Source organism: Macaca fascicularis, chromosome 13 (assembly GCF_037993035.2).
Source record: "Macaca fascicularis isolate 582-1 chromosome 13, T2T-MFA8v1.1".
NCBI lineage: Eukaryota > Metazoa > Chordata > Mammalia > Primates > Cercopithecidae > Macaca > Macaca fascicularis.
Genome location: NC_088387.1, coordinates 53,680,523 through 53,708,319, shown reverse-complemented (window position 1 = coordinate 53,708,319; position 27,797 = coordinate 53,680,523). Strand labels below are relative to the sequence as shown.

General features: G+C 36.7%; 1 protein-coding gene across 2 annotated transcripts in view; it reads right to left on the bottom strand.

Moving 5' to 3' along the window:
* Positions 1–27,797, bottom strand: part of PPP3R1 (protein phosphatase 3 regulatory subunit B, alpha) — a 73,902-nt gene that overhangs the window by 32,097 nt on the left and 14,008 nt on the right. For both annotated transcript variants that reach the window (XM_005575706.4, XM_065527016.2), the window contains exon 2: positions 6,193–6,232. In XM_005575706.4, the coding sequence (XP_005575763.1) occupies positions 6,193–6,232 (40 nt within the window). The remainder of the gene's footprint in view (positions 1–6,192; positions 6,233–27,797) is intronic.

Here is a 27,797-nt window from a genome sequence, read left to right as displayed (position 1 = left end):
GACAATTTCTTAAAATAAGACAGCAATAAAGTTTTGTCACATCATTCGACAATTCCTTTCATAGAAGATTTCTCTGTAACATACAATGCTGTTTGACAGCATTTTACCCACAGTAGAGCTTCTTTCAAAATTGGAGTCAGTCTTTTCAAACCCTGCTGCTGCTTTATCAGCCAAGTTTATGGAATATTCTAAATCCTCTGTTGTCATTTCAACAATGTTCACAGCATCTTCACCAGTAGATTCCATATCAAGAAACCACTTTCTTCACTCACCCATAAAAAGCAACTCCTCATCTATGAGTTCAAGTTCCATCATGAGATGGCAGCAAATCAGCCACATTTTCAGGCTCTACTTCTAATTCTAGTTCTTCTGCTCCTTCTATGACATCTGCAGTTATTTCCTCCATGAAAGCCCTGAACCCCTCAAAATCATCCATAAGAACTGGAATCAGCTTCTTTCAAACTCTTGTTTATACTGATATTTTGACTTCCCATGAATCAAGAATGTTCTCAATGGCAAATCTATAATAGTGAATCCTTTCCAGGTTTTTTTTTTTTGGAGACAGGGTCTCGCTCTGTCATCCAGGCTGGAGTGCAGTGGTGTGATCTCTGTTCACTGCAACCTCTGCCTCAGGAGTTCAAGCCATTCTCGTGCCTCAGCCACCTGAGTAGCTGGGATTACAGGCATATGCCAGCATGCCTGGCGAACTTTCATATTTTTGGTAGAGACGGGGTTTATGTTGGCCAGGCTGGTCTCAAATGCCTGACCTCAGGTGATCCGCCCACCTTGGCCTCCTAAAGTGCTGGGATTCCAGGTGTGAGCCACTGTGCCTGGCCCTTTCCAGAATGTTTTCAAATTACTTTGCCCAGATCCATCAGAGGAATGACTATCAAAGACAGCTACAGCCTTACAAAATGCATTTCTTAAGTAGTAAGACTTGAAAGTCAAAATTACTCTTTACTCCATGGGTTACAAAATGGATGTTGTGTTAGCAGGCATGAAAATGTTACTCTCTATGTACATTTCCATCAGACCTCTTGGATGACTCGCTGCACTGTCAATGAGCAGGATTACTTTGAAAGAAATCTTTTTTTCTGAGAGGTAAGTGTCAACAGCGAGCTTAAAATATTCAGTAAACCATGCTGTAAACAGCTGTGCTGCCATTTAGGCTTTGTTGTTCCATTTATAGAGCACAGGCAGAGGAGATTTACCATAATTCTTAAGGTCCTATGATTTACAGAATAACTGTGCACTGGCTGTAACTTAAAGTCACCAGCTGCACTGTTCCCGAGAGTCAGTGCCACCTTCATCTTCTGGATAACTTCCTGCTGCATCAGCACTTGCCGCTTGAACTTGCAAGTTATGGAGATGGCTTATCTCCTTATACTTGAAGAACCAACCTCCGCTAGCTTCAAACTTTCCTTCGGCAGCTTCCTCATCTCTCTCAGCCTTCACAGAATTGAAGAGTTAGGGCTTTGCTCTGCACTAGGCTTTGGCTTAAGGGAATGTTGTGGCTGGTTTGACCTTCTATCCAGACCATAAAACTGTACCCATATCAGCAATAAGGCTGTTTCATTTTCTTATCATTCGTTTGTTCACTGGAGTTAGCACTATTAATTTCCTTTAAGAACTTTTTCTTTGCATCCATATCTTGGCTAATTGTGTGGCACAAGAGGCCTATCTGGGCTTTCGACACACCTTCCTCAATATGCTTAATCATTTCTAACTTCTGATTTAAAATTAAACATATCTAATTCTTTCTCACTTGAACAATTAGAGGGCAGTATAGGGTTATTAACTAGTCCAATTTCTTTTTTCTTTTTTTTTTTTTTTTTGAGATGGAGTCTGGCTCTGTCGCCCAGGCTGGAGTGCAGTGGCCGGATCTCAGCTCACTGCAAGCTCCGCCTCCCGGGTTTACGCCATTCTCCTGCCTCAGCCTCCCGAGTAGCTGGGACTACAGGCGCCCGCCACCTCGCCCGGCTAGTTTTTTTTGTATTTTTTAGTAGAGACGGGGTTTCACCGTGTTCGCCAGGATGGTCTCGATCTCCTGACCTCGTGATCCGCCCGTCTCGGCCTCCCAAAGTGCTGGGATTACAGGCTTGAGCCACCGCGCCCGGCCTAGTCCAATTTCAATACTGCTGTCTTCAGGAACAGGAAGGCCTGAGGAAAAGGACAGAGTTGTGGGAATGGCCAGTCAGTGCAGCCGTCAGAACACAGACAACTGGACTAAGTTCACCATCTTACATGGACACTGTTCATGCTGCCACATTCACTAACCACAGACCACCATACAGACATAATAATGAAAAAGTATGAAATACTGCAAAAATTACCAAAATGTGACACAGACAGGAAGTGAAAACATGCTGCTGGGAAAATGGCAGAGACAGACTTGCTTGGCATAGCATAACCACAAACCTTCAATTTGTAACAAACACAATTAGCTGCAAAGTACAATAAATCAAAGCATAATAAAACGAGATACGCCTGCATACTACCCAAAGCAATTGACAAATTCAATGCTATTTCTATTTAACTACCAATGACATTCTTCACAGAATTAGAAAAAACTATTTTAAAATCCGTATGGAACCAAAATAGCCAAGGCAATCCTAAGCAAAAAGAATAAAGCTGGAGACATCACACTACCTGATTTCAAGCTATACTACAAAGGCTACAGTAACTAAAACAGCATGGAACTGGTACAAAAACAGATACACAGACCAATGGAACAGAATAGAGAGCACAGAAATAATGTTGCACACCTACAACAAAGTTGACAAAAACAAGAGAAAAGGACTCCCTCATTCAATAAGTGGTGCTGGGATAAGTGGGATAACTGACTAACCATATGCAGAAGATTGAAACTGCCTTCCTTATGCCACATACAAAAATCAACTCAAGACAGATAAAAGACTTAAATGTAAAACCTGAAACTATAAAAACCCTGGAAGATAAGCTAGAAAATACCATTCTAGATAAAGGATCTGGCAAAGATTTCATGACAAAGTCACCAAAAGCAATTGCAACAACGACAAAAACTGACAAATTGGACCTAATTAAACTAAAGAGCTTCTGCCAAAGAAACTATCAACAGAGTAAAACAGACGACCTACAGAAAGGGAGACAACATCTGCTAACTACGCATCTGTCAAAGGTCTAATATCCAGAATCTCTAAGGAACTTAAACCTAAAAGCAAAAAAACAACCCCATCAAAAAGTGGGCAAAAGACACGAACAGACACATTTCAAAAGAAGGCATACATGTGGCCAACAATCATACGAAAAAAATTCTCAACATCACTAATCATTAGAGAAATGCAAATCAAATCCACAATTAGATACTATCTCACACCAGTCAGAATGGCTATTACTAAAACGTCAAAAAGTAACAGATGCCAGCCAGGATGCAGACAAAAGGGAACGCTTATACACTACTGGTGAGAATGTAAGTTAGTTCAGCCGTTGTGGGAAGCAGTGCAGCTATTCCTCAAAGAACTTAAAAAAATTACCATTTGACCCAGCAATCCCATTACTGGGTATATATCCAAATGAATATAAATCATTCTGCCGTAAAGACACATGGACACATATATTTACACTATTCACAATTTATTATTCACAATAGCAAAGACATGGAATAAACCTAAATGCCCACGAAGAGTAGACTGTATAAAGAAAATGAGGTACATATACAACATAGTATACTACGCAGCCACAAAGACACAAGATCGTGTCTTTTGCAGCAACACGGATGCAGCTGGAAACCATTATCCTAAGCAAACACACGAACAGAAAACCAAATACTGCATGTTCTCATTTGTAAGTGGGATCTAAACAATGAGAACAGGTGGACACAAAGATGGGAACAACAGACATCAAGGCCTACTTGACAGTGGAGGGTGGGAGGAGGGAGAGGATCAAAAAATGACCTATCAGCTACTATGCTTATTACCTGGTGGCAAAATAATCTGTATACCAAATCCCCGTGACACACAGTTTATCCATATAACAAACCTGCACATACCCATGAACCTAAAATAAAAGTTTAAAAAAAAAAAAAAAGAGGTACAACCGTTTTCCAAAACCCCCAAAATTCAAAACCCAAAACATTTATGGTCTCAAGATTTTTGGATAAGGAATACTCAACCTGTATTCCCTGTCCATAAGGAAGCTGCATAGTAAATCTGAAAGCTTCTGGCTCCAGAGCATTGCACACACCACACAAATCCAAATCACAACCAGAATCCTACCAGCAGAAACAATAAAAATAGGAAAATAACAAATTCTAATTCACTTCTACCTTCCATATCTCACGAGTATATCTGTGGCAGAAATAAAGTAACATTAAGAATTCTGACTGCAAAGGAATCTGAGATATGTACTTGTGAGTTTTAGTTTCTAAAATACCAGAAAGTTTAAATAGTATTGAATACCTTTGGTAATATAACATGAAACTCTGGTTTCCACACCAACAAACATACTACAATGGGAGAGTATAGAAGACAACCAAATTAAGGGAATGAAGTTGCTCAGAGGATATAAAGAAATTAGGATTCAAAGATGGAGGGGAAAGTGGGTGGGGAAAGAGTAGATGGGGCTAAATAAATAAAACTACAATGTATATGAACAGTGTAAACAAGGACTTAAGAATTACTAAGTCCTTATTTTGTATTAGTAAATACTAAAATATAAATAAAATACACTGTAAGAATAAATGTTGTTTTATACATCAATTAGTGGTTTTTTTTGTTTGTTTTTTTTTTGGTTTTTTTGTTTTTTTTTGAGACAGAGTCTCGCTGTGTCGCCCAGGCTGGAGTGCAGTGGCCGGATCTCAGCTCACTGCAAGCTCTGCCTCCCGGGTTTACGCCATTCTCCTGCCTCAGCCTCCCGAGTAGCCGGGACTACAGGCGCCCGCCACCTCACCCGGCTAGTTTTTTGTATTTTTTAGTAGAGACGGGGTTTCACCGTGTTAGCCAGGATGGTCTCGAACTCCTGACCTCGTGATCCGCCCGTCTCGGCCTCCCAAAGTGCTGGGATTACAGGCTTGAGCCACCGCGCCCGGCCAATTAGTGGTTTTTTAGACTAAATTCTTAACCCTAAGAGCTAACAGTAACCAAATAAAATAAATTTATATTGTAATAGAAAACCATAGAGGGACGATCTTGTATTTTTTAAAGGGACGGCGAAATGAACATGCCCTTGATACAACATCCCATTAACAGGCTACAATCAAATTGGATATGGTAAGTGACCAGACCACTGGTCTAGCCTAAGTCTTTTTTAAAAAAAAAAAAAAAAAAAAAAAAAAAAGGCTTACTGGAATATTAATACAAGCAAATTAATTCTAAATTAACATCCAATCTTTCAAATATTAAACTTCTATCAAAGGTATACATTAAAAGACCTTTTTCAAATTTAAAAATAAGACATTTTAAACATCAGAAAAACGCTTTACACACAGACTTTTATTCTGAAAGTTTGCTCTTCAGAGAAAGAATCACCTCCACCCCTCCCTAAAATGTAAAAAACAAAAAACTTAGTGATTCTATTTGTTCAAAAAATAAAAAGCGGAAAAAAAAAAAAGGACTTAATGAATGCTGTGTGCCTTGTCTGTCTCTCCTTCCAGAAAATACGGAAAGCTGTACTTTTCAGCCCCAAACGGGCAGTTTGGTGGTGCTGCATAACTAGCTCTGGCCTATAAATATGAAATATGAGCACAACTGATACAAATCACCTCTGGGCTGAGGCAGATAAAAGCACTGCCTACAGGTCCTTGGATTTCCCTCTTCCTCACTGATGTTGGGAACATGCATTAGAGATGGTAGCATTCCAAGACAAGGGAGCCCAGCTGGATCTGAGTCATCAAAGAGAAGAATTCTTACAAATCTGCTTTGAAACTTCACTTGAAAAACTTCTGTTAAAGACACTGAAATTTTGGGGTTTATTTATAACTATAGCACAGTGTAGATATTAGTAATAAACAAGTCTATTTAAAAATATTCCTACTTTGGTAACATAAAAAGACTGTGTGTCAAATTCACTATCCATTTTAAATAGCTAAGGGCTAACATTGCTACAAAGGTAAGTAAATATACATTACAGAAGTATATGATATACACACACACACAAACGCGCAGAGACAGAGATGAGTGAATAAAAGTAACTCTTGAAAACAAGAATATGACTTACAGTGTGAGCACATTTCCAAAGGATAACTTGCCTCATTTCCCTGGGGGAGGAGGGAAAAAAAGAAATTAGTCATAAAATAGGCACAAATTTCTTTAAAATATTAAACCTAAATATTTTAAGTCAAAAAACATAGGGAAATAAGCCATAAACTAATAACATGACCACATCTATAAATTACATTTATATCTTTAAAAAATAAGTAAGAAAACAAATAATAATACTGTAGAAAGAGTTCTTGAATCAAACTGTTCTGATTTATGGCTCTGTCACTTAGGATTTACGCAAACATTTGATTGCAATATATTTTAAATATTTTCTAACACCCTAAATATGTTATATGCCAAATTTGAACACATTAGGGACTGTCAATGCTCCAACTTGTCTTGCTGGGTGAATTGATTGTGCGGTAGAGCTTAGAACAAAGATTCCCTTGCCAACTCTAACTGAAGAGTTTCCTGAGACTACAAAATGAGCTGTTAAAAAGAAAAAAACAGAAATCTGTTACCATTTTTCCCTGTATTGAAACGTAATTTTCTATATGCTGAGCAACTAAAATAAGAAAAATATTAATGGAAAGGTGAGTCTAACTTGATAGCCAGCCACTTGAAAACCATTTCAAATTTCTCTTTTCATACAAAGTCTTATTTCATGAATAGACCATAACTTAACATAATTTATCTGAACTCCTAATTTATATATATAAAAAAAGTAAACCTATCCGTTTTCTATACTAGGATTTTACGTGAAATATACTTAAGGAAAAAAGTGTTCTAGAAAAACTAGAGACCTGGGTCAATGCCTACATTTAACGACTCTGAGAACTGGGCCCAGGGAGGTCAAATATCTGCTGGAAGATCACACCATTTGATTAGCAGTGGAATCAAAAGTACTTCTAAATCTAAAACAGTAAAAATCCCAAGTAGTGTAATAGACTCAGAAGTAGAATCATTAAGATCTTTAAAATCGTCTATAGAATTTAAAGTAACATAAGTTAAATTTTTAAAGTTCAGTGATAAATTGAATACCAAGCATCCTATATTCTAACCTTGACCCTGCCTAGCAATTAAATAGCAATAAGTATACAGTTGCTATTAATTCAACTGTACAATTAACATTGGCATATTTAAATATATATCTTCAGAAGCTATTGAAAACCTAAATTTTTTTTTTTTAGTGTGGCTGGCTTTTAAACTGCTCAACATACCTTTAATCCTATGTAAACCTAAAGTCTAATCAGTAAGTTACCGCATTCAATTAACTGACATGGTACCAACAGCTAGTCTTTTTCTTGCAAGTTATAGCAGATAATTGCAATTTTCCGTAACTGTTGTAATATTAGGTCACTTTAAATATCAAATGTATGTTAAAGTAAGGATAAAAGAAAGCAAACATTAATAAAGCTTGATATTAATGAATAGAAATGGATTTCTGCTTATTTCGCACATTACTTAATTGATCTTAATATTCTTACCATGATTCTTATCTTCACTGCCTTACATATTCTTGCTCAATTTTTTTTTAATGCTTTTTTTGTTTTCCTTATTCCACTCTATCTTAAAGTTAAGTATGTTTCTTGCAAGACTCTCAAAAGCATACCGGTATTTTATTTACTAAATTTTGCACTGTCACTGTAAGGTTTTTTTAAAAAAAAAAATATAAGTATCATTACTGTTTTATAAGTGAAGGTAAAAAGTAGTTATATGGTAGTTTCAAGCAGGATTTTAAAACTAGGTCCTTTTTTCTCCAGCCCACTAACCTTTAGAGTGTTATCAATTCTTTGTAAACGATACCATCTATCTCACCTATTTATCTGTATCACTCCCAACTAGACAACGTCCACAAGACCTAAGAACCAACCAGGCCAGGGCTCCTAAGGACTTTCCCATTAACAAGGAATAACTCGTCATGCTCCTAAACTTGGAATCCATATATCCAAAACATTATTGCAACCACAATCTGTCCCAAACTGACATCACATCCCTGCTAAAATTCAATAGCTCCCACTGCCTTCACAATAAAAACCAATACTTTTTAGAAAGCTAAGTAAAATCCTTTAATTAAGACAACTCATATCTCTGTAGTCACTCTCCCAAGCAGCACCACCATCTCTACCCTACATTCCCCACTTTTTACTCCATATTCTGTATTGTTCGAACTTTTACAGCAAGAATGTCTTCATAGTTTACCTTCCATTTAAAAAAGGAAACCAAAGCAAAACATGGCAATATAAAGATAATTTTGTCAATATGGTCAATATAATTTTGTTCCATGTTCAGTCTTCCTCATGCTTAGTCATTAGTAAAAAATAGGAGTCTTGGACATTCCCCTTTATACTCCTCTCCCCACCCCCTCATGGTCAGCTTCTTAAGCTACTAGCTGGGAGTATTACATTTATCAGTAATTGTTTCATTCAGGTTTGGCGTGTGGGCTATAGTTTATTGATCCCTGAATCTAATGCATAATTACATTTAAACAAAAAATACACATCAGTTCGTAAATTATTATATCAGACTTAACTGGAAAAAAATAGCATTTCTGAAGGTAAATTAATTCTGCAGTGAATTTCTAGCCAATAGCTCCAGTCTAGGATTGGGAAATACCAAAATAATGATAGATACTGTGAGAGATATACCCAATAAGGTACTGACATTTACTTCTAAGAGAACCACTCAACTGAAAAAAAAAAACATAAAATTACATCTAAATATAAAAAAAATTATAAAGCTAACATGTTTTAAGTTTATATAAGAAAGCTTGAAGAATTCAAACATCATCCCACATGACCAAGTTATTGACAAGATCACTCGATGATGAGGTCCTTAAATAAATCCACTTGCCTTAAGTTCAAGATAGACTTTCCTTACACTATACTGATTTAAAAATTTAGTAACATCTGCCTATGAAGGAGAAATGCTACATGAACCACTCGACCAGTGTTTAAAAAACTACTAAATCAGAAAAATTTTATCAAACAACATTCATCAGGCATTATCTGTGATCACCTACATAACAAAAGAGGTAAGCCCTTAGGATCTATGTCCCAGCTTACTATCTGGAGAAAGTTTCCAGGTTGCAGCACAGGAACGGGGAACAGAAACACAGTCCCAAGACACTGCTGAATTGAGAAGTCAGAGATACATGAAGTTCGTAAGGCCAAGGAGGTTAGACTTATGAGGAAGAGTACTTTAGAAAAGGGAGACGCATGAGAGACCTTTGGAGATCTGCATAAAAGTCTCCTCCAGTCTCTGCTTAAGTCTGAGAGGAAACTTCCCAAGTCCAGGAAAAGAACTAGTAGCAGGTTGAGTAACTTTTGGGAGTTTGTGCAGAGCTAGGAATAGTTCATGATCCCATGAGCCAAAATGGAGAAACTTTTAAATACACAGGGAATTGGGTCCAGTCCCCAGAACGACTACATTGGCCATGAATTAAAGGCTGTTCCGAACTTACCTTAAGAAAGATAGAAAACAAGTCTCAGATCAAATTTGGGTCTCAGTAACTTAAGCAGATGACAAAACAAACTCTTACATTCTTTAAAGGAATAAAACAAAATCTAGCACAACAGCATAAAATTCGCAATGTATGACATCCAATATAAAACATAATAGGATGCTACAAAATGGATGAACCTCAAAATCATGTAAGTAAAAGCCAAAAACAAAAGGCCACATATTTTATGATTCCAATTATATGAAATATACTGATAAAGAAAATACACAGAAACAGAATGTTGAGACTGGTGGGTGCCAGTTGCTGGGGGAGGAGGAATGGTGAACAATTACTTTTTGGCTATGGGGTTTCCTTTTAGGGTGATGAAAATATTTTCAAACAACACAGAGGTGGTGGTTGTACTACATTATAAATGTACTAAATGCCAGCCTGGGTAACATGGCAAAATACCATCTCTAAAAAAAATACAAAAAAGGCTGGGCGTGGTGGCTCATGTCTGTAATCCCACCACACTGGGAGACCGAGGTGGGCAGATCACTTGAGGTCAGGAGTTCAAGACCAGCCTGGTCAACATGGCGAAACCTCATCTCTACTAAAAATACAAAAATTAGCTGGGCATGGTGGCGGGTGCCTGTAATCCCAGCTACTCGAGAGGCTGGGGCAGGAGAATCACTTGAACCGGGGAGGTGGAAGCTGCAGTGAGCAGAGATCGTACCACTGCACTCCAGCCTGGTCAACAAAGCGAGACTCCACCTCAAAAACAAAAACAAAAATATGAGCCAGGCATGTTGGCATATGCCTGTAGTCTCAGCTACTCAGGAGGGTGTTACGGGATGACTGCTTGAGCCTGGGAGGTCAAGGGTGCAGTGAGCCATGAGCGCACCACTGCATTCCAGCCTGAGCAACCAAGCAAGACTTAGTTAGTTAGTAAGTAAGTAAGTAAATAAATAAATAAATAAATAAATGTCACTGAACTGTTTACTTTTAAAATGATTTTGTTATATGAATTTCATGTCAATAAAATGTTTTACTTGCTGTTTAAAGAAATAATGGCTCCAAATCTTCCAAATTTGATGAAAACTTTAAATCCCCAAATCCAAGAAGTTCAATGAACTCTAAGTAGAAGAAACATAAAACAAACAACACACACACACATAATAAATTGCTGTGACACAGAAAATCCTAAATATAATCAGAGAGGAAAAAAGATTAACTACGTACATATAACAAAATTACTACAGCATATTTCTTTTTAGATACACCAAGGACAAGAAACAATGGAATCTGTTTAAAAGTGTTAAAAAAAAAAACCATTCAGTTTTTATATCCAGCAAAAACATCTTTCAAACATTATGGCAAATGCTTCTTCCAGAAACAAAAACTGAAAGGAAACATTAGGCTCCAACATATATTCACTACAAAAAAAAAGTCAAAAGAAAATTCTTCAGGCAGAAGAAAAATGATACCAGATGGAAAGCTGGATCTAGACAAAGAAATGAAGAATATCAGAAATGGTAAATGGTAAGTATAAAAGACATTTTTCTCATTTTTAAATGTCTTTAAAATATGACTATTTAAAAGCAAAAATAATGTGTTGCGGGGTATATAAAGTGAACATATAACAGCACAAAAGGGCAGCGAAAAAACGAATGCATGCTGTTGTCAGGATCTTACACTGTAAGAGAAACACTGTACCATTATTTGAAGTAGAGCATGGTATGTTAAAGATGTATATTGTAAACTCTAGAACAGCTTAAAAAAGGAGACAAAATAAAATGGTATCACTGTGATGGTTAATTTTGTGTCAACCTAACTGGGCCAAGGGATGCTCAGCTATCCAGCTAAACATTATTTCTGAGTGAGAGTCTGCTAGGGTGCTTGTGGAAGAGATTAGCATCTGAACTGGTGAACTAAGTAAAACTGATTGGATAACATCCTATCTGTCCAGCACCTGAATAGAACAAAAAGGCAGAAGATTGAATTAGTTCTCTGCCCCACTGCCTGAGCTGCAAAGTCAAGCTTTTCCTTCCCTCAATGCTCCTGGTTCTCAGGCCTTCAGACTCAGACTAGAATTTACACCATCAGTTCTTTAGCTCTCACGACTTCAAGCTACAGCACCAGCTTTCCTGGGTCTCCAGCTTACAGACAGCAGGAGCAGAACTTCTTAGCCTCTATAATCAGGTGAGGCAGTATCATACAATAAATCTCTTTCTAGACATATGTATCTCTGGTTATTTCTCTGGAGAACCCTGACTAATACAATCAGAAAAAATAATCCAAAAAAAGGCAGACAAATAGGACAAAGAAACAAAAAGCAAATAAGAAAAATAAGAAATAGCAAGAAGGCAGATTTAAAAGCAAACATTTTGAGAATTATACATTTCATAATGCTAGAAAGAGCCAATTCATCAGAAAGATGAAGTCCAAAAACATACCAATCCTACACAAATTCTTTCAGAAAGCAGAAAGGAAGGGTACTGTCCTGAACTCATTTTATGAAGCCAGCATTACTGTGATGCCAAAATCAGACAATATCACAAAAAAAGAAAACTATGGCCGGGCATGGTGGCTCACGCCTATAATCCTAACACTTGGGGGGCCAAGGCAGGCGTATCACTTAAGGTCAGGAGTTCAAGACCAGCCTGGCCAACATGGTGAAACCCGTCTCTACAAAGAATACAAAAATTAGCTGAGCATGATGGTAGGCATCTGTACAATCCCAGCAACTCGGGATGCTGAGGCCGAAGAATCGCTTGAACCTGGGAGGTGGAAGTTGCAGTGAGCTGAGATCACGCCACCACGCTCCAGCCTAGGCAACAGTGCGAGACTCCGTCTCAAAACAAAAAACAACAACAAAAAAAAGAAAACTATATCTAATGTTTCTCTATGACCAATAATGTAAAAATCCTTCAGAATATCTTAGCAAATTGAATCCAAAAATAAACATCATGACCAACTGAGGATTATTCCAGCAATGGAAGGTTGGTTTAATATTCAAAACTAATGTGATTCACAACATTAACAGAGAAAAAAGGAAAAAACCACACGGTCAACCAAACAGATACAATAAAAGCATCTGACAAATTCCAACACCCATTTTCGATAAAACAAGAGTAACTCAGCAAACTAGGAATATTTCTCACTCTATAAAAGGTTATCTACAAAAATTCTTCAAAAAGTGTTATATGTAATAAGATTCTCCCTAAGATTAGAACAAGATAAAGACATCTGCACAAATACAAAAGGCAAGACAAAAGAAACAAAAGGTATACAGATTGAAAAGGAATAAATTGCCTTTAGTTGCAGATGACATAATTGTGTATGTACATAAATCCTAAGCAAATTACTTAAAAGCTATCAAAGCTAATAAATGAATTAAGCAAGATGGCAAGATAAAAGGTCAATATACAAAAGTTAAATATATTTCATGTTCTGGAAACAAATGGAAAACGAAATTCAGAATACACTTCCATTTACAAAATCATCAAAAATACAAAATACTTAGAAATAGTTAATAAGAGATGTGCAGGGAGAAGACTATAAGATAAAGCTGAGAAAGATCTAAGAAAACCCAGCTATATTTGTTAATAGATGAGAAGGCTCAATGTTGTTAAGATGGCAATTCTTCCCATAATGATCTGCATATAGAAGACAATCCCAATAAAAATCCCAGCAGAATATTTTATAGAAATCAATAAACTAATTCTAAAATCCATATGGAGATGCAAAGAACCTAAGAGCCAACGGATCTGAATGAAAAAGAAGAACAATGGTGAAGGACTTACAATATCCGACTTAAAAAGTTATAAAGGGCTGGGTGCAGTGGCTCTCGCCTGTAATCCCAGCACTTTGGGAGGCGGAGGCGGGTGGATCACTTGAGGTCAGGAGTTTGAAACCAGCCTGGCCAACATGGTGAAATGCTGTCTCTACTGAAAATAAAAAAAATTAGCCGGGCATGGTGGCAGGCACCTGCAATCCCAGCTACTCAGGAGGCTGAGGCAGGAGAATCACTTGAACCTTGGAAGCAGAGGTTGCAGTGAGCCGAAATCGTGCCACTGCACTCCAGCCTGGACGGCAGAGCAAACTCGTCTCAGGGGAAAAAAAAAAAAAAAGTTGTAAAGCTAGTCATCAAAAGAGTGGTACTGGTGTAAGAACAGACAAAGATCAATTGGACAGAATAAAGTAAACACACACACACAATTTTCAAGAAAGGTTTCCAGGTTATTAAATGGGGGAAAAAAATCTTTGCAACAAATGATGCTACAACTACTAAACAGCAATATGCAGTTAAAAAAAAAAGACACAAAGATTTGAACAGATATTTCACAACAAAAGATATGATTAATATCAAATAAACACATGAAAAGACATTTAATATCACTAGACATTAGAAAAAGGCAAGTTAAAACCAAAGTGAGATATTACTATACAGGCAACTAGCATAATAAATATGTCTATAATTTTAAAATGGACATACAAAGTATTACTGAAGATGTGGAATAAATGATTATGTGGTGAACAAAATTCTTAGCCCTTTGAAATTCTGAATCCCTTGTATACATACATTTTCTCCCAATTACTAAATCAAACACTAATCTAGTTACTGCTGCAGAAGGATTTTGCACATGTAATTAAGGTCCCAAATCAACCACCTCTGGATAAGATTTATCCAGGTGGCCCTGACCCATAAGAGCCCTTTAAAAGCCGTTTTCCTTGTGTGGTCTAAGAAGGTGAAAATGAAAGAGTCAAAGCAGGAGAGGAATTCAACACAAAGGAAGTGGAGGGGCCACATGGCATTGAATGCAGGCAGCCTGACAGGGATGAGAGTGACCTCTAGTGAACAGGAGCAAGGAAACAGAGTGCTCAATCTCACAAGGGCAAAGAGCTGAATTCCGCCAATAATGTGAACAGCTTGGAAAGCACACCTCCCCAGAACCCCCAGAGGAGAACTTGGTCTGGTTGGCACCTTGATTTCAGTCTTGTGATACTCTGAAGAGAACCCAGTCACGCAGTGGTGAGCTTCTGATTTACAGAACTATGAAATAATAAATGAGTGCTGTTTTAAACTACTATGTTTATGGGAATTTGTTACACAGCAACAGAAAACTAATAACCAAACTTACAGTGTATGTGGCTAAAAGTAAAAACATTGACATACCAAAGTGTTGGTGAAGATGCAGAGCAAATGAAAATTTTATATCTTGCTAGTGAGAACTCAAAACTGTACTGCCATTTCAGAAAACAGTGTGTTGGACTCTTAGCGTAACCGGAAATGAAAACATGTCCACACAAAAATTTGTACTCACATGTCCACAGCAGCTTTATTCAGCTTTATTCTTAATAGACCAATCTGGAAACAACCTAAATGTCTTCAACTGGTGAACAGATACACTGTTATATCCAGACAACAGAGTACTATTCAGTAATGAACAGGAAAAGACTACTAATACACCCAATAACATAATGAATCTCAAAAGCAATATGCCAAGTGAAAGAAACCAGACACAAAAAGCTATGTGCTGTATGGTTCCATTTATAAATACTACAAAAAAAAAAAACCATAGTAACTGAAAGTTCAGGGGTTTTTGGGGTAGAGGGGGGAGAGCAGGGAGTGAATGAAAAAGGTACCAGGTAACATTTCAGGGTGATAGACCTATTCTACATCTTGTCTGTGGTGATTACAAAACTATATACATTTATCAAGGCACATTAACTATATACTTAAAACTAGTTTTTATCATAGGTAAGTTATACCTCAATAAAGCTGATTTTTATAACTCAATATATTAAGGACCTTAGTCCCAAATATAATGGAATTGCTTAATACATAATTTAAGTCTCCGGTTAGAAACAATCACTTTCTTTAAAATAATAAAGTTTCACAGCTGTCATATTATTCAAAATTCAAACTATATGAATTTATTTTTATAAGACACACATTTCAAGATAATGTATTCACAGCAAATAACATTTTCCAGATTAATCTTACAGAATCATGAGAAACCAAAAATTATTTACACTTACAGTAATCTTGACATTTATAATTCATCCCTTAGTCTCTCCTTCCCTGATTTTAAACTCCATGAAGGCACCAACTGTCTTATTACCTTTTGATATTCTTTGCCAGATTTAACAGTGTCCTAAATTTACTTTAAAGGAAGAATTTGATTAGGTGCATGGTAAAAGTCTGAAACAGTTTAAGTCCTATTTAAGCATCAAGCGCTGAAGTACAAGGTTAGATTAAGGGCATTAGAACACCCGAATTCTTAAAAGTCCAGTTATTAAAGCACTTTAGATTTTCTCTTTCCTTTTGATGCTCACTTTCCATAATGAGTATTAAGCATTTGGATCTGCATACATTTTAAATAAGCAAACAGTACTCTAATACTGAAGTAATATTTATAGTTCACAAAGAGTCTACAACCAAATAAGGAAATGTTGTCATCTCTTAAAGTCTACTAGATAAAGATAAATGTCTAAATATTCTGACTGCATATCCTCTGAAATATTCAAAGCTTTACGGAATGTATCCATAAAATTTATTTTTATTCTTTCAAACTTTGTCACTTTAAGATCAAAGCAACTCTAAACCAAAGAGAACCAAGTTTTTTTCATTTCTTTGCCAGAAAAATTTTTTAGATAATATTTTCCTGATTCCTACTGATTTTGGATCCCAAAACTGACAACCATAATAGAATTTTTTTTAAATGTTGAATAACATGAACTTGAAGAAAGTTACCTTAGGAATCATTCCAAATGTCTTTACCTGCTGAAAGACAGCTTGATGACTGCACAATTAATGTAATTATTATAATGAAATTAGTTTTTTCTAGGTAAAGTCACTGACCATCTTAGTAACTGTTCTAGAACAGATTCTCCCTCTTCTTAAGAAATACAAAGCAAAAGGCTTTTACCATGGATGCATGAATGTCAGGGACAGGGAGTGAAAAGATCAAAAGACAAAAACAGGAGATAAAAACCAATCATGCCAATGACAGATCCAAGCTTCTTTAATGATTTTAGGAGGAGGGGAAAAAAAACCCTAAAAATTTCTAGTGTGACAAATGCTGCCATAATTACAATCTATAACTTGTTTGAATCCATCCAGCAAATGTCTGAAGGCACGTAATATATGTTAACTATTTTAAAGATCCTATTACTAACTTTGACAGTTAAAACATATTTCCCATTAAATGACACCTACATTACCCCCACTCCTGTTTTTCCTTCTACTATTTAATGTTAACCACAATTTTTGTGTTTATCTTGTATTGTGCACAATTTTGCTGAACTTATTCATTAGCACTGTAAGTTATTTTTTGTAGATTTCTTGAAATTTTTCTATGTAGATAGTCATACTATCTGCAAATAGGATCTGTTTTTCTTCTTTCCAATCTGTATGCCTTTATATTCTTTTCCTGCCTTACTGCACTGGCTAGAACTTTCAGCACTATGCTGAAAAGAGCAGAAATCCTTGCTTTGTTACAGATCTTACAGAGAAAGTACTCAGTCTTTTGCCATTAAGTATAATGTCAGCTGTAGGTTTTCACAGATGTTCTTTATTCAACTGAGAACATTTCCCTCTACATTTTTCTAAGTTTTTGTTTTGTCTTGGGTTTTATTCTTTAGCCTGTTAATATAATTATACAGACTAAGTTTCAAACAGTGAACCAGCTTTGCACCCATAAAACAACTATAACTGATTATGGTGTATAATCTTTTAAAAGTATTAACTCTATTTGTTAATGTTTTAAGGGTTTCTGCATCTACACTGACATGAGGATGTTGATCCATAGTTATCGTTTTTGGATTTTGGTATCAAGGAAACAGGGCTACTCAAATTCTATTTCACACTGGAAGAAGCGTGATAGTTTGTGTTTAAGGAACTGGTTCATTACTTCAAAGCTGTCAAATTTATGTGTATAGAATTATAGTAACCCCTTATCTTTTTTCACATCTGCGGGTCTAGAGTGATGTCCCCTATTTCATTCCTAATAATGGTAATTTCTGTCTTATTACTTGTCAGTCTTATTTATGTTTCTGAAGAATGAGCTTTTTTTTTTTTGAGATGGAGTCTTGCTCTATTGCCCAGCCTGGAGTGCAGTGGCGCGATCTAGGCTCACTGCAAGCTCTGCCTCATGGGTTCACGCCATTCTCCTGCCTCAGCCTCCCGAGGAGCTGAGACTACATGCGACTGCCACCACGCCCAGCTAATTTTTTTGTATTTTTAGTAGAGACGGGGTTTCACCGCGTAGGCCAGGATAGTCTCGATCTCCTGACCTTGTGATCCGCCCGCCTTGGCCTCCCAAAGTGCTGGAATTACAGGCTTGAGCCACCGCACCCGACCAGAATGAGCTTTTTGTTTCAAAGGTTTTTCTCTATTGTTTTTGTTTTTTCATTTCATTTACTATTTCCTTCCTTCTGCTCACTTCAGGTGGATTTTTCTCATCTTTTTTTCTAGGTTCTTGAAGTGGGAGCTTAGATTATTGATTTGAGGGGTTTTTCTTTTCTTTTTCTCAATTGTGTGCATTTAGTGCTATAAATTTCCCTCTCTGGACCGCTTTAGTTGTATCCCACAACTTTTGGTATGCTGTATTCTTATTTTCGTGAATTTCAATGTATTTTTTTAAATTTCCCTTGAGACTTCCTCTTTCACTCATAGATTATTTGGCAGTGTTTAGAGATTTTCCAGTTATCTATTATTGATTTCTAGTTTGATTCCACTTTGGTAGAACACATTTGATTTCAATTCCTTAAAATGTATGTTTATGTTTTTTGGGGGGGTTTCTGAGACAGGGTCTCCCTATTGCTCAGGCTTGAGTGTAGTGGCATGACATGGCTTACTGCAGCCTTGAACTCCTGGGCTCGAGTGATCCTCTCCCACCTCAGCCACTCAACTACAGGCATATGCCATCATGCTCAGCTAATTTTTTTTTTTTTCATGGAGACTGAGTCTTTTTACATTGCCCAGGCTCGTCTCAAACTCCTGGCCTCATGCAATCCTCCTGCCTTAGCCTCCCCAAGCATTTAGGATTATAAGCATGAACCACCATGCCCAGCCAAGGTTTACTTTTATGGCCCAGGACATAACTTTCCTTGCTATATGTTCTCTGGTCACTTGAAAAGATGAAGCATTCTATAAATTAGATAGTACTGGATGATTACCTTGTTGAGTATCTTTCTATATCCCCCTTGCTGATTTTCTTGCTTGGTTATTCCATCATTTGCTGAGAAATAGGTGTTGACGTCTCCAACTATAATTCTGGACTTGTCTATTTCTCTTTTCAGTTCCATCAGTCTTTCTTCATGTATTTTGCAGTTCTACTGTTAACACATTTAAAACTGCTATGTCTTCTTAGTGGATTAACCCTTTTATCATTATACAATGCCTAGTCACTTTCTCTGGTAATTGCTTTGTTATGAGGTCTACTTTATCTAATATTAAATATAACCATACCTGCTTTCTTTGGATTAATGTTTGCATGATAAATCTTTCTCCTTCCTTTCACTTTTAACATGCCTATACTGTTATATTTAAAGTACATTTCTTACAGAAATCTTATGATTGGGTAATATCTTTAATTCATTCTGCCAATATGTTTAATTGGGGGGGGGGGTGTGTGTATACATACATATATTTGGAAACAGGCTCTCACTCTGGAGTGTAGTGGCACAATCTTGGCTCACTGCATCCTCCACCTCCCAGGTTTAAGCAATGCCCCCACCTCAGTCTCCTTTGTAGCTTGGACCACAAGCACTTGCCACCATGCCCAGCTAATTTTTTGTATTTTTGGTTGAGACAGGTTTCACCATATTGCCCAGACTGGTCTCAAACTCCTGAGCTCAGGCAATCCACAAGCCTCAACCTTCCCAAGTGCTGGGATTACAGTTGTAAGTCACCATGCCCAGCCTTCATTTCTGTTTTCTTTATCCTGTCTCCTGGTGGTTGGGTTAAACTTTTTTTAAATTCCATTTTGATTTATCTATAATGCTTCTGCATGTATCTCTAGAGCTTTCTTAGTGGTTGCTCTATGTACATTATACAGATAACTTTTCACTATCTTATTAGTTCATCATTCTACCCTTCCCCTGCTCACAGCTATCTTAAATATTTCCTCTACATACCTTTAGTTGTAATTTTTGCTTCAACACTCAAACATAATTTAAAAACCCAAAAGGAGAATGTCTATTGTATCTACCCATACTTTCACACTTTGAATTGTTCCTTCCTCTTTCCTGATGTTCCAAGATTCTATCATACCCCTTCTGTTTTCAGAATGTCTTTTGTTATCTTTCTAGGGTAAGTCTGCTGGTGTGACATATTCTCTTAGTTTTCCTTCATATGAGAATGTCTTGATTTCCCTTTCATTCCAGAAGGATGTCTTCTCTAGATACAGGTTTCTGAGTTGACAGTCCTTTTCTTTCAGCACTTGAAAAATGTGAAATTTCCTTCTGGCCTCTATGGTTTCTGATGAGAAAACTGCTATCATTTGAACTGTTTTCCCCATCTACATGAAGTGTAATTTCTCTCGTGCTCATTTAAAGACTTCTCTTGTTTTTATAAGTTTGACTTTGAGATGTCTTGGTCTGGATGTCTACAGGGTTTGTCCTGCTGAACATTCACTTGGCTTTTTAAAACTTAGGGTCTTTTGCCAAATTCGCAATATTTTCAGCCATTATTTCCTTAAGTACTTCTTCAATCCTGCCCTCTCTCTTCCTCTCCTTCTGTGACTCCAACGACACAAGTGTTACATCTTTTTATAGTCTCATGGTTCCCTGAGGTTCTGTACTTTTTTTTTTTTTTTTTTTTTCAGTCTGTTTTCTGTTGTTCAGATTGGGTAACTACTTCTGCCTGCTAGTTCACTGACCTTTCCTCAGTCTGTTTGCTATTAAGCCTACTCACTGGGCTATTGTATTGGTTATTGTATTTTTCAGTTCTAAAATTACTATTTGGTTTTTCTATGTCTTCCATTTTTTAGCTGAAGTTTTCTTTTTTTTCCCATTTCATGTACATCAGTTTTTTCTTTGAGTGACACAGGCTTGTTTATTTTTGAGAAAATGTGTGCCAAATACTCAAGTGTGAATAATAGATTTTATTAGTTGTTCTCACTAGTAGTTTTGGTATTCTACGAAATAAAGCAGCTAGTTCAGCTTATAAATCACACAAGTGCTTGTTTTTCCTCAAAACTACGATTACGATTTTATATGTACAAGTAGTGCTTTATACTTTTATTTTATCATAGAGAATATTTAAAATATGTGTAGTTACTGGTTGAGATTTAACAAAATAGTGCTTTATCAGTGATATTCTTAAGCAAAAGTGGTGTTTTTTAAAACTGCAAGTATACAGTAATAAAGAATACAACTTCTAGTAAAGTAGGGTGCTCCTGTTTCGATTCATGCTAAGGTGCCATCAAGTTTTACTAATGATTGCTTTTGCACCATCAGTACAAATAGAAACACAGTAAAAACAAGTCATGTTTTAGTGTTATTATGAAAACAATTTTGACCTCATGTGCTCCCTAGAAAGTGTCTTGGGGATCCCCAAGTATCCATGAACCACTCTGAAAACTGCCAATCTAACCTTAAGATTTTATTTAGGCCGGGCGCCGTGGCTCATGCCTAGATTTTATTTAGGCCGGGCGCCGTGGCTCATGCCTGTAATCCCAGCACTTTGGGAAGCCAAGGCAGGTGGATCACCTGAGGTCAGGAGTTCAAGACCAGCCTGGACAACATAGCAATACCCCATAACTACTAAAAATAATAATAATACAAAAATTAGCCGGGCGTGACGGCAAGCATCTGTAATCCCAGCCACTCAGGAGGCTGAGGCAGGAGAATCACTTGAACCTGGGAGGTGGAGGTTGCAGTGAGCCAAGATCACATCACTGCACTCCAGCCTGGGCAACAGAGTGAGACTCTGTCTCCAAAAAAAAAAAAAAAGTATTTAGATTTTGCCCTTAGGGAGTACGAACATGTAAAGAATTGAAAGAGAAATTTATCAAAGAAAAAGAAAACCCATACAGCCACAGAACCAGTGGACTATGGATCTACTCTATTTGTCTTAATATTCTATTATAGTGGTTTTTTGGTTTTTTGTTTTTTTGTTTTTTTTTTTGAGACAGAGTCTTGCTCTGTCACCCAGGCTGGAGTGCAGTGGCGCGATCTCAGCTCACTGCAGTCTCTACCTCACAGGTTCAAGCAAATCTCCTGCCTCAGGCTCTCGAGTAGCTGGGATTACAGGCATGCACCACCATGCCCAGCTAATTTTTGTATTTTCAATAGAGACAGGGTTTTGCCATGTTGGCCAGGCTGGTCTCCAACATCTGATCTCAGGTGATCCACCCGCCTCAGCCTCCCAAAATACTGGGATTACAGGCTTGAGCCACCACGCCTGGTCTCTATTGTATTTCTATAATAATCTCTATTATCCTATAATACATATCACAAAGATATCCTGGCCAGGCTACTATCTACTATAATCTACTATAATACACAATCACAAATACTTTCTTATTTACTTCTTTCTTTCTTATTTCTTATTCACACAAAAGCAGACCACATTATTCTGAGTCTCTCTCTTACAGAAAAATATTTTCTCAGTAACCACACAATTACTTTGGCTATGGATGAAGCAAGATTCTATCTTAACTAATACCTAAATTAAATGCAAAGAGATGTTTCCACACATGGCATCAGTTTCTCATTAACTCACTACACTGCAAGCTCCATGACAGCAAAGAACTTGTGTATTTTATTTACTCTTCAGTTCATGATACAGAGAAAATAATAAATAGTTTTGAATTATCATTAAATATGTTTTTATAAGTACTTATTAAGTAAATCCCTTTTATTTCTTTGGGAAAATATATTGACTCCAAAACAACCGGAATTTTAGTTTTATAGTCCACTTGCAAGTGGATCTTCCTCTGCATGCCAACCACAATTTTTCTATTTCTAGGAATGAGACCTCCAACATTTAGGCAAATTCTCAAAAGACTGAGTATTATGTCCAAAAAGGTAAAAATAATATTTTACAAATTGCTTAGTACACTGTAAGCAATCAATTAATAAATCTAAATATTCAAAATCAACACCTAAAATCTGATAGCTCTTTTCTTCTGGTTTTCTTCTAAACATGGAATTTCTTTTCTACTATTCTTTAAGTTCTAAAATCCTTCAGATACCTCAGATAAACTAATTTACATTTCAATGACTTTTTTCAAACTGAACACAGAATAAATGTTGCTTTCTCAAGTTTCAAAAGATATTTTTTTTAGGTAGAAACTAATGGATCTAGAAAGTAATCCTTAAAAGTTAACTCTGTGACTACAAATAGGGATGGAAAAAAGAAAGATAAAATTTACTGAATACAAAAAAACAGAAAAATAACATTTACATGCTGAGCACTCTATTAAAGACTTTACATACATTATCTCATTTATCCTCCCAAACAATCCCCTGGGTAGAGGTTATCAAGAAGCTTAAAGCTGGGTGCAGTGGCTCACGCCTGTAATCCCAGCATTTTGGGAGGCCAAGGCGGGCGAATCACGGGGTCAAGAGATCAAGACCATCCTGGCTAACACAGTGAAACCCGTCTCTACTAAAAATACAAAAAAATTAGCTGGGCGTGGTGGCGGGCGCCTGTAGTCCCAGCCGCTACTTAGGGAGGCTGAGGCAGAAGAATGGCATGAACCTGGGAGGCAGAGCTTGCAGTGTGCCGAGATTGCACCACTGCACTCCAGCCTCGAGGAGAGAGCAAGACAAGTTGCGCAAAAAAAAAAAAAGAAGCTTAAGCAGCTTGCACAAGGTCACGCAGCTGGTAGTGGTAGAGACCAAATTTGAATTCAAGCTAATATAAATCCCATAACATTCTTACCAACATATAAAGCCACAGCCTTTCTGGATTATACAAGAGGAGCAAGAAGTTATTGCAGCCATTTTCTTCTCATCTTAGAACACTTAAATGCAAGTGGTTTGTTAAACTGCCAACTCACACTGGCATAGCAATTTTAAATGTCTTCCATATATCTAAAACAGTAGTCACAATCGCAGAAACATGACAGTGAGAGGGTGTCAGATAGGTGAAGACAGCTGAAGAGTAAATGGATGAAAAATGTGAAATACTATTACATGGAAACTTTCCAACAACTTCTTGCAGGTAGCAACAATAATTTGGTACTACTTTCTAATTTAAAAACACATATAATAACCTCCTCAAAAACCAGAAAATTATATCTGTATGGCATTTTCAATAATTATAACTGAGAAAGTAATATCAAAACAAGAAATAAAGTCCTGGCAACGGGACAGTTCGGATAATGGTAAGATACCATATTGACTACGGCCACAGGAAATAGCTGAAGTAGAGAAAAAACTAAAGATTAGTAAAATGGAGGTGGTCAACAAACACTAAAGCTAGAATGTCCATAAAGATGTAAAGTGATGGTGGAACACAGATGGAAATGTGAGACAGGTACTTAAAGTCTGAATGAAAAATTGAGTAACGAGAAAGATTTGAGTTAGCAATGAGAACAGATAAATGGCTTAGCAGGAAAATGAAGAAAAATCTATTACGGGTCAGCAAGTTTTGGCCCTAGGTCAATAAGCCTACCACCTGTTTTGTTTTTATTACAGCTCTATTGAGATATAATTTATATACTATACAAACCATCCATCTAAAGTATACAACTCAATAGTTTTAGTACATTCATACCATTATGCAACCATCACACCACAATCAAATTTAGAGCATATTTATTACCCCCAAAAGCCTGTATCTACTAGCAGTCATTCCCCAACTCCCCCGCGGGCCAGCCCTAAGTAACCACGAGGTCACGCAGCTGGTAGTGGTAGAGACCAAATTTGAACTCAAGCTAAGTTCAAGTCAGCCCTAAGTAATCACAAATTCTGACTCTACATATTTGCCTATTCTGGATATTAAATACAAATGAAATTATACAATATATGATCTTTTATGACTGACTACTTAGTGGAGTATTTTCAACGTTAATTTAATGTGTTGTAACAAGTATCAACACACTTCTTTATACTGGTGAACATTTCGTTCGTACGGACATACCATATTTATTCATCAGTTAACAGACATTTGGACTGTTTCCATTTTTGGCCATTATGAATAACGTTATTATGAACATTCATGTCCAACTTTTTCACTTCATTTCACATGTTTCATTTCTTTTAGGTATATACCTAGGAATGGAATTACTAGGTCATATGGTAACTCTATGTTTGACATTTTGAGGAATTATTTTCTAATGCAGTTATAAACATTTACATTCCCACCTGCAAGGTTTGAGGGTTCCAATTTCTCTACATCCTTGACAATACTTATCAGTCTTTTTTGATTATAACTATCCTAGTGGGTGTGAAGTGTTATCTTGTTGACATTTTGATTTGCAATTCTCTAATGACTAATAATGTTGAGCATCTTTTCATGCACTACTGACATCTGCATATCTTCTCTGGAGAAATATCTACTCAGAACCCTTGCCCATTTTTAAATTCAGTTATTTGTCTTTTTATTGCTGAGTTACAAGAATTATTTATATATCCTGAATAGAAGTTTCTTATCAGATATTATTTTGAGAAACTCCCCCTTTCTGAGCATTGTCTTATTTTCCTGTCCTTTGAAGCTTAGATTTGTTAATTTTGATGATATACAATTTATCTTTTTTTTCTTTCATTTCTTTCAATGAAAGAAAATGGTTTTGGTATCATATATTAAGAAACTATGTGTCACCTGCGTTTGTAAAGTTTTATTGGCATACTGCCATGCTCATTCATTTATGTACTGTCTATAGCTGCTTCACACTACAATGGCAGAATTGAAATGCTGCAACAGACTGTATGGCTCACAAGCCTAAAATATCTATTATCTGGTCCTTTGCAGAAAAAGTTTTCCAACTCATGATCTAAAACAATGCCAAAAACTCCTAATTACCCCTAACCTAAAATGAACAGCTATGCTCCACCTGAAAGAGCTTCAAGGGAGATGACAACCTTCAGAGAGGAAGCAGAATTTTGGTTACAGTAACTAGACAGATTATTTTGGTGAGGAGAATGACAACATGAGGGGATAGCTATGTACTGGTGAGGGAAGAGGTCAGTATAACATCAGAAGCCAGATATAGTTTTTACTATTTAAAATCCCATCAGTAATCTGGGACCCTTATTCAGAGTACCTAATAAAATGGCAATGAGGTTGTTTTTACTATCATATGGCCTAGACTCCGGTGATGGAAAGTAATCTAGGGGCAGGTTATAAAAACTTAAATGCCAGAGTAAGGAATGTGGCCTTTTTCTAGTATGCAAGAGCCATTAAGAATACAATGAGACCGAAGGAAAAACCTTCTATGAGACTTTTAAGAAATTTTTGCTCCTTAATTAATAAAGAAGCTTTCCCTGCTCTTCTTCGGCCAGATGCTGGTGTCTAAAATTGGGGCAGCCCTCTGCTGACATGCAGAGAAGCTTTAAAGTAAGCAGGGCTTATGTTCTTGATGAAACTGAACTGCTTTCTCAAGTTTCAAAAGATTTTTTTTAGGTAGAAACTAATGGATCTAGAAAGTAATCCTTAAAAGTTAACTCTGTGACTACAAACAGGGATGGAAAAAAGAAAGTTAACATTTACTGAATACAAAAAAAAAGAGAGAAATAACATTTACATGCTGAGCACTCTATTAGAGACTTTACATATATTATCTCATTTATCCTCGCAAACTGAACTGCTGAACCAACCCTGTAACTCTCTGGCTCTGAGCTTCTCATTCTGTGAAATAACAAACTGCTTATTATTTAAGTCACTTTTAGTTAGCTATTGTTACTTGTAGCCAAAAATACCCTGATACATTCTTGACTGTTAATCACTACATTTCTGAATAGTGGGCTGCACAGAAATTAGGATTATGAAACCTAGACCTGCCAAGAATACTACATACTGGTTTCCAGTAGTTCAACTGATTCTTAAAAAAAAATAAACAGCATTTTACAATTTATCAAACATCTTAATTACCTACACCAACACTCAGAAGAACTGTGAAGCGGGCAATCTTGAGGTTATTTTACAAATACAAGGGTTTTTTTTTAGAGTACTCCAAAACAGGCCTTCCAATTCCATAGCCCAGTCTTGCTCTACCAAATCATGTTACTTCTCATAATATCAAATTAAATTTACTGATAAGCGAAGTAATCAACAACAAAATTACAGTATTCTTTCAGCACTTGAACAATTACTTGACATTATACAATTCCATGAGTAATGTGACCAGAATGAATAATAAAATGCCAAAACAGCTGCTACATGTTAAGTTCAAACTGCACAAGCAGAGTAGCCAGAAGAAATCTAGCACTTTATAGTAGCTCTACTGAAGCACTCACTGTAATATTTCCCTCCACAGTTTCTGGGGCTGTATCTTTTTTTCGTTCATCTTTATACCTGAAACTATGTTTGATATATCCAGTAAGTGAACATTAAATGTTTGCTAAGTGAAGGATATCAAAGATGTAGACTTGTACTAACACTTTACTAGGTGTTCTAGAATCTCCAGAACAACAACAAAAAAACGCTATGATAAATCAGCTTAGGTAAACAAAGGTAAACACTGTTCATAAATTTTGAGTTTCCTTTATTTATGAAAATGTTTATTTACCCTTTACAAATGAAAGTAACACCCTGACATATAAGTGTCTACTCACATATGTAACAAGAATTTTGAAGCATAAAAGAAGCTCTCTTTTACAATCAATAGCATTTTCCCTTCTGGTAGCTCTCCCATTTGTGCCTAACACACTGGGCGTTTTCTAAACATTTATTCACAGGACTTGCAAAGATCTCCCTAGTCCTAGATGATAAGTATAACTTAGCTCCACTGCACTTCTGCATTAAGTGACAGACACCACAACAGCCATTAGATTTACAAAGATGAAAAAAATGCATCCACCGCCCTTGAGGAGCCAACAGCTTAGGAGGGCAGGCAATTAAACATAATGAAATATGGAAGGTACCACTGAAAGTTACTTACAAATGGCCATTAACTGCCTGGGAGAGTTGGGAACATTTTCACAGAATGCCACTGTGGATCTTGACGTTTGCCAGACAAAGAAAGGGGAGAGACGTTGCCGACAGAAGAAAGAGTACA